This window comes from Scleropages formosus, chromosome 6 (assembly GCF_900964775.1).
Source record: "Scleropages formosus chromosome 6, fSclFor1.1, whole genome shotgun sequence".
Lineage (NCBI taxonomy): Eukaryota > Metazoa > Chordata > Actinopteri > Osteoglossiformes > Osteoglossidae > Scleropages > Scleropages formosus.
This window is the reverse complement of record NC_041811.1, coordinates 2,600,356-2,611,641: the sequence shown is the minus strand read 5'-3', so window position 1 is coordinate 2,611,641 and position 11,286 is coordinate 2,600,356. Positions and strand designations below refer to the sequence as shown.

Sequence of the window (11,286 nt, the reverse complement as noted above, 5' to 3'; positions counted from 1 at the left end):
TAGATAAACAGTGAACAAATGTATCAAATGTTATAAGCAGTAAACATGCTGTAATTACACCACTCTAGACACAAAGTCACAACTGGTATTTAATACCAGCTGTTTCATATTCATAAAAAAAGAGCAGCAATAACTGACAGGAGAGAGATGAATGACCATTTTAATGTATAATCCACATTTTATTCATAATCACCAGTCCTGTCAATTCTCACACTATAAAAGCACATTTTGCCAGGCAAGTCACACTCATCCAGTAAAGCTTTTTGTTATTTACAAATTAAAATACAATTTGAACAATTAAAGCAAGAAACACTAGTGACTCCTTTTGGTTTTGTGCTAATGTGTCTTCAGTTTGTTGCCAAAGAGGGTCATGAAGAGTCCGTGGAGGAAAAAGGAGACTAGGAGGAACGCTGTGCTGGAGAGTGGGCCGAAGGACAGCAGCGCCCCCAGCATGTAGAGCAGCACAAGGCCGAAGAGGGTGCGGTAGCTGGCGAGCGTTCGCAGGCTAAGCCTTGGGCGCCACTGCCTCTCCGTGAAACGCCTCGTCACGGGACTCTTCTGCTGCCGCTCGCACGGGCTGGTGAGGTAATAGCGCCCCAGGCGACCCAGCAGGTCTCTTCGCGAGCACAGCGCCTCCATGTGGCTGGAGAACTGTAGGAGGAAAGTGGGTCGGTCACTGCTGTGCGAGCATTGACAACATGCACATTTTTACCACATGTAACAGTGATCAGTTATTTCTGTATCCATGGATACCACTCTGCTAAAGCGTTAGCCTTTTTCAGAATGGGAAGCGACCAGCCACTGCGATCATCTCACCCGCTCGTTGAGCACCGACGCAACGCGGAAGAGCAGCCGCACAAGGACTGCATTCTCATAGCTCCGAATGGGCTGCAACTCCAGGTCCCCCTGGTACTCGATGTCGAACCTGCGCAGCCCGTTTATGATCTGTTCCAGTTTGAAAAAAAAAAAACGTGACTATAACAGGTTTGAGTTCCCGCATGGCGCATCTGTAAGAACGTGATTGCATGCGGTTGACCGTCCTACCTGCAGGCGCCCCAGGTCGGTGAGGATTGGCCCATTCTCGCTCTGAATGCAGTCGGGCAGCTGCTTGGAGCCCAGGTCGTTGGGAGCCTGCGACAGGTTGGCCACCAGCTGTGCCACCTGACCTGTGTTGAGCTGCGAGGCAATGGCACAAGAGACAAGTGAGTGGGGTGCTACGGTGCGGGAAATCGGGTCCAACACAGACAGCCCAGGAGGATGATCAAACCCTTCACCCCAAACACACCCAGTCAGTCCTATCAGATCTAACTGTACACTCACGCGAGATCCAAAACTGACAGTCCATAGGTTCCAGGTTATGGCTCCGATGTGGTGGAAAAAGCTCCCTCTGCCCCTCAGGACTGCTGAATCCTTCCCAGCACTCAAGAAGGATCTCAAAATGCATCTTTCGGACCCACTTCTCTCCTGATCTCCTAACTGCTCCATAAATGTGCATCACACCAACTGTCGCAATCAGCTTTGTACTTCCTATCAGATCATTCCCTAAAATGTCTGCGTGTTAGAGTGAAGGCAACCTGTCTATGTTTCCTGCCACCAGATGGCAGTAAGGAGCCTCCTAAAAAAAATGGGATCATGGGGCCACCTTAATTCAACTCATTTCCAGTGTTTACAGCTCCTGTCTGGCTTTTCCCAATGTCTATGATCAATTACAAGATAAGGAACATTCTTCATGTTTATGGGATAAATCTGTAAACAATCAGAACTGAACAGGAGTTTGTGGAAACTACACTGATTTCAGTCATTTTAGCTTTGATAAAAAAAATATGTCAGAGCATTATTTATTATATCAATAGCTGACATTTTTTACGGAACCAAAAGAACACAAACTGTGGGAGGGGTGTATTATTAACTGATTAAGACCTGGTGGTGAAAGTGACTTTGGACTTATGGACAAATGGAGTTTATAAACACCTGTGATGCCAGTGTCCTCAGTTTCCTCTGCTACAATGCAATTCCGCAGGACGCCCACACACAGTATGGAAGGAGAGCAAATCAATGGGCCTGCCTGTCTCCCAGCTCACCCGGAATATCTCACAGAGGAACTCCAGCGCCCGGTCCAGGAACTCGTGAGTCTTCCTGACACACTCGCCTGTGTCATCCGGCTCTCCGGCCGCGTATGTGCTGTTGAGATCCTGGGAACCGATCCCGAACCACGAGAGGAAGGACTGGTTGGCGGCAGCCTCGGCCGAGTGGTCTGATATCCGCTTGGCCGTCTGGCGGGCCTGTGCTATGATCTGGACCAGCTTCAACACCTGTTGATGTTCCGCAGGGAGGCTCCGTTCAGAGGCGCGAGACTCAAACACACAAGCGTGAACACAGTGCCCCAACAGCCACTCACCACATTCCGCAGTTCGCTCCCGAACATCTGCTTGTACTGGCAGTCCTGCCCCTCCAGGCTGTACACGTGGCTTTTGACCTTGAACACGGCATCAGCCTCAGCAGGTTGGCGACTCGACAGGAAGCTGCCCCCGTGTGATGGCGTGAGGAACTCGCGGTGCTGCCGGTGGTGCAGCACGTGCTCTGGCTCTAGGAACAGCTGCTCGGCTGAGATGGCACCAGCCGGCAAGGGGCGCGTCATTAACATTTTTATTAATACTGCTTTATATTGTTTGCAGTCTCCAAGGCAACTTACAAAACTGTAGGAACTTGAGGAATGGGGAGGTATGTGGAAGACCTGTCTAATTAAACATGTTCTATGTGACCACAACATCCCAGCAGGTCACCTCTGATACCTGTCCCAAACCACAATGGCTAACACTGTATTAACCCGCACAAAATGACAGCAGGTGCAAGCACGATATGCTCACCCTTCTGGATCATGTCTGGGAGGTTGGGCTGAGCGAACACCTTGGCTACCCTGAAGACCATGAGTGCGTTCTTGGTGTTGACCAGGTCGGTGCGCACAGCACGGTTCAGGAAGCCCTGGAAAAGCTTGCTGTACATCAGGAGGTTCTCCTGCACGAAGGAGGCCCTACGGGAAGGACGGAGGGAAGCAGATCACTCCATCAGGACTTTTCATTAAAGGACAATGGGTTGCGCACTCACACAGGCTCCAATACCATGGTAATACCAGTACCATTTCTCTGGGACTGTTCTGCTGTGGCTGTCTCCGGAGGGGTTACTCTTTTCGCTCGTATACCTCCAGGGCTGGATGTAACTCAGCCACGTTTCCAACACCTTGGGAGAGAAAGGATCAACCAACCACGTGGGTCTGCCCACTCTGAACAAACCTCTTCTCACATGTCCTGCGGCTGCAGCATTGTGAACATGTCTATTTCCCTGCTCCTTCACCACCCATGTGTGGTTAGAAGAAACAGTACTATGACCGATTTAGTTTAAACTCATGGGGTCACACCAAAGTGTGGTACATTACCTCAGTAATGGACTGCCTCCTACATAATCATCTGTTTGGGTCGGCAGTGGAGAGGGGGTTGGGAAGCAGGGGCAAGGAACACTTACGGCTCTGAAGGAGGCATCTAGGGGCCAGTGACCAAAGCAGTGCTGGAGGAAAACGTAGAGCTTCTGCTGGACGAAGCGGGGGACAACAACCCTGTAGCAGAAATGGAGGCAGGGTTAAGACCCATCCATTCTGCACTAAAGATGGCAGCAGGATTAAGGCCCAGCCATTATGGTGAATGAACATCAGTATAGTCAGGACCTGCCTGGTATACAGTTGCAACGGCGGGTCTTGACTATACTGATGTTTAGGATCCCCTTACTGTATAATTCAGTAAAGTTAATACTGGTACAGTGTAAAACAGCCTTCAGCACAGTATTCACAGTAATGCACTGAAACGTTGTGCTGTCCGATACAGTATAGGGTCCTGTAGTGTACCATGGTGTAGTGTTCTGTCCCACAGTGCTCTGTAAAGTTCCTCTCACCTCTTGAACTCCTCCAGGGGGCTGGCATGTGAGTGGGCAGAGGGCGACGATGACACCTGCTCTGGCTTCAGACTGTTAGAGAAGGCGTGCAGATGCTTGACCAGGAGTCGTACCACCAGCACGTGGTCCTCGGTAGGACTGAAGGGCTCCTAAACCCAGCCCCACCCACCCGCCAATCACAGAGGGTGTGTCAGCAGGCTCACAAAACTTCCAACTACGTGGTCCAACTGGCAACCGAACACCTCCCCCCAAAGGCTGCATTATATTGTTCTGTGAAAACTGTCAATCACTCCACAAGCACTAACCACTCCCCACTGAAGAAAATTTAATATGGAACACAACTAAGGATTACAAGCTAACAAATGCATAAGGCTTTCGCTCACCCTAAAACCACACAGTCAGATTTGAGTCTGAATCCCTCTCTGCAGGAAGCATGCTGGAGAAATGGTACAGAGATTTAAACTGGTTCCCTCTGTGCATCTCTGACCCATTCCAAATGATTTTGGAAACAGTGAAGAAACACTTCATTTTGGTAACCATTTTTCAAGAGAAATATTTGGTTTTGAATGAGTACAGTTAAAAGCTTTAAAAAAAAAAAAACACACACACACAAACATGAATACGACTGACATACAACTTAAAACACTGCTGAGCACAGGCACACATGCCAGAGAAAATAGACACACAGACAGAGATGCACAAACACCATGTGGTGCACATCAAGCCTCCTGTCCTGTCCTATCCTGTCCTACGGCTGTCCCCGAGTGCGAGTACCATGCCTGCCTCACGGTGCTTCATGGAAGACAATGTAAAGGAAGTACTTGGTAGGTGTGGAAGGTCCCAGAGCCGCACAGGGCAGGGGGGGCTGGGGAGCCACACGGCACGCTGGACATACTGAGTCGATACTGCAGCAGCGCCAGCTGAGAGACCCAACACAACCAGGGAAGGGGGTGGGGGGAGAAATATCGACAACAGTGACAACACAGTGGGGGGAGAGAGAGAAAGAGAGAGGAGGAGGAGGAAGGTGAACACAGGACAAAGAGAAGTGCAACCCAAATAAAGAAGTGGTAAGGGTCAAATGGGGGGAGCAGACAAAAACAAACAAAAATTCATGGGGTCAGTTGCCATGTGCATTCAGAAGTTACACTAAATGGTTTTTAATGTTAAACCCCACTGCAGCGTGCAACACACTGTTTACCTTGCTTAGCTACTTTTGTGTTGGTTTCATTTAAGCTGTATGTCGACAGTCTTCCAGTATTACACGACCTCTCCTGCACATCACAACTGTCTTTGTTATAAGCCTGCTCACAAGTACCTAAAACATCTTGTGACACTTGATCATAGTGTAAAAATATCATCACTGGCGAGTCTCTTTCCAAGTGACTTCAAAAGACAAGAGAATGGGCAAAATTTTTGTTGTTCAGGAACATAGCATCTACCTTACATTTACATTTATTCATTCAGCAGACGCTTTTCTCCAAAGCAGCGTACATCTAGAGAAAATCTACCCCCGACTTAAATTAATGGTAATTAAAAGATTTTTTTATGAGAATCCCATACATGCAAGAGAAGCCTGGATTTTTAATTTATAGAGTACAGTGATTTTTTTTACAGAATCAGTTCCAGATAAGATACTATCAAGATACTATACGAGGAACAGCAAATCAAATCTGCATTATATGATGGTAACACCTGCACTAACTACTAGGCCATATGCTGCTGCTGTTTAGTTTAACATGTCCTTGAAGCATATGAATAACAAAGACTTAAAACATTTTTAAATTTTTAATTACACTGTAAAGCAGACTGCTTCGTTTCTCACCTCTACACAACTATTTTAATGTAGCATAGTTTATAAAAAGGACTGACAGGCCATAGCACACTTACTGATGCACCCTGCAAAGGGGTTTAGACTCTACACCCCGCTGGTGTTACACAGTGCATTCAGAAGTTATATTACATGATTTCTAACATTAAACCTGACTGCAGCGTGGGGTGTTACACTGAGCTGAAGTACACACAGCAATCATAACCAAGCCAGCAATGTAAATAGGTAAACATAGTAAAATGACAATCCTACGATGACTGTGTAACGCAGTGGAGCCATGGTGACTGCTGGAGCAAAACTGCCCTGTAGGTGGAGAGGCAATGTAGGGCTGCCTGGGGGGTCAGTCCCTGTCAGTCAGCCAAAAGGAAAGCTTACACCACGGAGGAGCCGCATGAGCACGTGCACAGGGGAATTATGGGATTCTTTGGAACATGCATGGAGGCCAAAATGGATTTGAGATTCCCTGATAACCCAGACAGGAAGCTTGCAAGAGCAATACCCTGCAGTGTGTTCAGCATTTGAATTTTGTTTTTCACAGTAATGAAATCTTTCTGGAAAATTTTAACCACTTTCATTTTATTCCCCTCACACAAATCTTAAAAAATTATACACAAAAAATATAAAAGTTATGAATAAAATTATAGAAAAATGTAAGCTACACCAGCCCCTCGTCTTATGAACACATTTTTTTTTAAAACATTAAATGAACAGAAAAATACATCTTGACAAACTCCTCTTAGGTGCTGACTGTTGACTGATTCACCCCATACAGAGAAAACGGTTCCCATCTTGTTATTGACAACTGAGACTCAGGAACAGCAGACAGGAACTGGAGTAGACAGCGTCATGCTCCAGTTCCATTTGAGCACGCTCTACTGCCCACTATTGGCTGGCTATGGAAACGTGGGTTGCTTTCACTCAGCAACAGAAATGAACAAAATGCCAATAAAATAAATAATTTGGGAAATATCTGTATCTTTTCTCAACCATTCACAATGCGAGGAACCAGTGGTTGATATAGAAACAGCACAAATGTTTCTATACCTCAGTTTTTTGACTCACTGGATTCTAGAATGATCAGCCAACAAACTACAGTGTCCCGCTGTCCCTGAAGAGCAGTGTATTGTAAGCAGGAGTTTGATCTGGACAGGAGGACAGGCGGAGAATCACTTTATGCAGCCAGGTAGCCAACCGCTGAGACAGGAGGACAGGGGCAGAGAGACAGACAGAGAGATGGACAGACAGACAGACATGCTCCATGCTGGGCCACACGGAAAGCAGCACTACCACCAAACTGGAGCACCATGGCACTGGCACGCCAAATCATCCAGAAATGGGCCTGCCTCCCTTGGCAAATCAGGAAATCGACCGCAGTCCCCCTTGTACAGAAACACCTTGTCCACTGTGACCAGTTTCACCGGTCCAGTGGGAATGCAGTAAAAAGACAGTAATCATACAGCAGTGTGTCCCATGAGCTGAGCTTGAGCGCTCTGGCATGAGAGCAGTGTTAGAGAGCATCAGTGTGATTCTGTGATTTGTCCAGCTGATGGAGGCCTGTCTGGATCCGAAGGTCAGAGAGAAGCCTTGTTACTGGTGCATTGGAGGAAAGGAGGAGGACCTCATGTGGAAGCTCACCCAGCACAGCCACGGGGCAACAGAGGGAGAGAAGGGGAAAGGGAGGGATTGAGGGCAACCACCCCGGGAAAAGCAATGCTGGGGGGGGTAAGCGGTAGCTAGTTGTGTGCTGGACTGGTGTGGGTGCGAGTAAGCAGGGCATCCAGGGCCTTACCTTCACCTGGGGGGACTGAAGCTTCTGGTACATCTCCAAGGAGTAGTGGTGCAGCCATATCTCCACAAAGACCTGCAGAGGAAGAACAGGGACATGTATCTAGACTTGACATCTGATGGTCCAGCCAATGTTCCCAGAACTTCTGAGGCAGAAGATTCCTGAACAGGTTGAGCATATTACAGTCTGCAGGGCAGAAGTGGTCTAAATCCAGGGTTTTACACACAAACACACCTGCAAGAGCGTCTCCGATCTCCAGATCTCCTGGGCGGCAGGGTCGGCATTGACTGAGGGCTGATGGGAGATGTGTCGCTTCAGCAGGCTACTGCCATGGGAACCATAGCCTGTGAACTGCATGCTGGGAGACCTGTGGAGGCCACATGTCTACATGAGTGGTACTGCCCCCCCCCCCGACCCCCCACAGATCCCATTACTGCTCCACTCAACAGGTCCTTCAGTTAACCAAAGCTCATCAGTCTGAGGAACTTACCTGGGGGCAGGGGGGGAAACGGTCCCCCTGGCGTCCAGGAAAGGGTAGGGGGGCACACTGCCCTCTGTGGGTAAGAAGTGCTTCAGGTACGTGTCCACGAGCACAAAGTAGGCACTGTCCGAGGGGCTTCCGATCTGACCCGGGGGTAAACTCTGAAGAAGCACAACAGTAACAACCATTACGCACAAGAGGATGCAGGGGGGTGTAGTAGCTAAGGACTTGCTTAAAAGTTGCCAGGCAACAGCTTAGAGCAGCTCACTCACCCTGGGTGCAATGAGGCAGGAGGCAAAGTTGAACATGTAGAATTCAAAGGGGTCTGAGGAGAACGGTTCAGGAAGACAAGCCAGGGCTGGGTAGCATTCGCACGCTCAGCTCAAACAATGGACCGAAACACTCGAGTGTGAAGGATACTGAGAGAGAGTGAGAGGCTCAGCTGTCCAGACAGCGGGAACTGAAGCTTGTTGTGGAAGAGCGGGGAGTCGGGTAGCACCCCCTGCTGGATGGAGGCCTTCACTGGACCCTGGTGGGGAGAGGAGATTCACTGACCATTTAGTGTTCTCCTGAAACAGTAACGCCTCCTAATGTGGACTGCGGTCAAGAGGAACACAGGAGGAACCATCCTAAAATGCAGGAACCGTTCTAAAATGGAGCTGGTAACACAGTGGTTAGAGTTGCTGCATTTGGACCTAAAAATCACAGGTTCAAATCCCACCTCCAGCTGTAGCACCCTTGAGAAAGGTACTTACCATAAATAGCTCTAGTAAAACTGCCCAGCTGTATAAATGGGTAAATAATTGTAGGTACCTTAACACTAAGTTGTTCGGGTGCAAGGTGTCAGCTAAATTGATACATGTAAATCAACAACAAACAATTCACAATATGGGAAGATATTCCTATATTCAGTATCATTTCCTTATTCCTTTGTCCAAGGCAACAGTGTCAGACAGTGAATCTTACAGTGATTTACCCCTTCATACATTTACAGGTGGAGATCAAGGAAGCCACAACCCAAACTGCAATGGTCCCCCGCTACCCAAATCCCAGTACATCTGCACTGGCTCAGTGGTTCATTCAGAAAGTGCATCAATCTTTGATCCCAGGATCCTCTAGGTGACAGAACCCTGGGGTAGAACCAGAACCTCATCATAACTGAGCATGACAGGACGTGCTTGACCCCCAGGATGAGTGGCAGGTGAGACTCACGGGCAAGTAGGACACTGGCACCTCGTACTTGTACTCCTCTGCCTGCAACTTGTAGACCAGCTTCATCAAAGGGCCACTGGGAAAGACAGCGAGCGGAAATGGAAATGAGGACACGCCCAGTGAGACCTCGACCGCATCGCCACACGTGAACGGGAACACGCTAGGCTATAGCCCACCTGGGGTCCAGGAATTCCATGGCTACACTGTACTCGCTGGAGCGGGGCTGCAGTAAACGCAGGTTCCAACCCACCATAACGCCGTCCAGGCTGCCAAAGACGCTCTCCACCAGCCAGGGGAAGACGGGTTGAAGGTCCTGTGGAGAAGAGCTCCGTCAGCCTTTATCCAGCACGTGGTAACAAGAACGTGGTACGGCACAGTAAACTAAGTGTTGAAGCTCCACGTCTCACTGGACCTGCCCCCAGAAGCGCACCTTGGCCAGGTACTCATCGATCACCTTCACCAGCTCCTGACACCTCTGGAGGAAGGGTTTCGTGGCGGAGTCTGCCTTGAGGTTGGCCTGGAGATACACACAATAGGTCACACAAAGGGAGGAGGTGAGGAAGATGACAACAGCGAGGAAGGCAGCAAGCACAATGAAAGAACCGTACTGACCAGCAGGAAACTGGACTGTAGAGCAGGAGCCGCCATAGTGGTTGAGGGAGAAACTGGAGTGGAGAGCAGAGAGAGCTGCAACAAATATCATTACTATTATATTACTGTGATAAAATGTAACTGGTAACTTCTCAAATTTGGCTACAGTATGACAGAATGAGCTCCTTGTGTCCTTCAGAGCTGCTGACTCCCTGCCACATTCAAGTAGAATCTCAAACCCATGAGCTACTGCTGTCCTGATCTCCTGGCAGCTCCATAAACAAATCAAAGAGCACCTGCTATTACTATCTATGTATTTCTGTTGTAATCACGTTTGTTTACTCTAAGTTGCACGTGACGTTGCTTGGGAGAAAGCCGCGACACACACACACAGCTGTAAAATACAGGACGAGTACAAACAAAACCAGTTAGGACGAATCTTATGGTGTTATTACAATTTCTAATGTTAAAATTACAATAATTAAATAACACAATGTATACATTTTAGACTGCGCCATGGCTCGTCCCACCTGCCAGTGCAACACTCACAAAGACAACAAAACTCAGGAGACCTCGCCGCGCTGGTGCCGAAAACAACGCGGATATGTCTTCAAAACGGTCACAATTTATTGTAAGAAATAACAGTCTACAATAATAACTAATAATCTTATATGAAAACTTGCCCCAGAACACAGAGCTTTGTTGCGCTGCCAGTTCCAATCTACCGCGGTTCAGCGCGAGCAATACAGCATATAGCAACTACGTCATTTCCGATAAACAGCAGCTCAATGGCCGTGGCCCTACCGTCGTCATTTCCGTTTGACTGTGAAAGGCCGAGAGGTAGCGACACCGTCACCTGGTGGTGGGAGTTCAAACGTCCGTTTACGATAGAAAAAGAACGCCTTCCGTCACCGTCTTTGTCGGTTTAAGATACAAAGCTCGCGTTTTAAAGCCACCCAGTTGACGTTTCCGAACAGTTATCCAGGCAACTTAACGTATTTTATTTACACTGAGAGTGAGGTCGGGTGCGTCACTGAAAAATTATGTGAATTAATGTATAATCTTCGTTTGGATTGTGAGATTCTCTGAGAAAGCCATTTCGTCTTAACTGACTCTGGTACAAAATTTACTGCACTAACAATGTGAATATGTGTCATTTTCTTTAGTTTAATCAGAGGTTTAGGTCCTGTCATTTTAACGACGTGCTGCAATTCCTAACGGCGCCACTGGGAGACGCTGTCCGATCCACTGGTTATTACACACACACACACACACACATATATTTTAGTATTATTCGTTTTTATTGTGTTACAGAATAGTTCTATTTTGTCATTGCCTTCAGTGAAAAAAAATATTTACCCAGATACACACACACACTACTTGTCCCATATGGGGTTGCGGGGAGCCAGAGCCTAACCCGGCAACACAGGGCGTAGGGCTGGAGGT

General features: G+C 48.0%; 1 protein-coding gene across 5 annotated transcripts; it reads right to left on the bottom strand.

The window, feature by feature from the left end:
* Positions 1 to 159: 159 nt before the first annotated feature.
* On the bottom strand, positions 160 to 10,598 carry smpd4 (sphingomyelin phosphodiesterase 4). 5 transcript variants are annotated; one of them, XM_018734520.2, is made up of 20 exons: positions 10,371 to 10,598; positions 9,862 to 9,936; positions 9,680 to 9,766; positions 9,426 to 9,562; positions 9,250 to 9,325; positions 8,458 to 8,566; positions 8,310 to 8,362; positions 8,047 to 8,198; positions 7,791 to 7,923; positions 7,560 to 7,631; positions 4,764 to 4,862; positions 3,943 to 4,091; positions 3,520 to 3,610; positions 3,137 to 3,237; positions 2,868 to 3,031; positions 2,399 to 2,604; positions 2,082 to 2,312; positions 1,045 to 1,176; positions 817 to 945; positions 160 to 651 (listed from the first exon to the last, which is right to left on the bottom strand). In XM_018734520.2, exons 2-20 carry the CDS (start codon positions 9,895 to 9,897, stop codon positions 337 to 339), a joined length of 2,472 nt encoding a protein of 823 aa, XP_018590036.1. In that variant the 5' UTR covers positions 9,898 to 9,936; positions 10,371 to 10,598; the 3' UTR covers positions 160 to 336. The 5 variants fall into 5 exon arrangements, with proteins under 5 accessions (XP_018590036.1, XP_029109076.1, XP_018590038.1 ...); XM_029253243.1 differs by having other exon boundaries at positions 10,390 to 10,598; XM_018734522.2 differs by having other exon boundaries at positions 10,418 to 10,598.
* Positions 10,599 to 11,286: the final 688 nt, after the last annotated feature.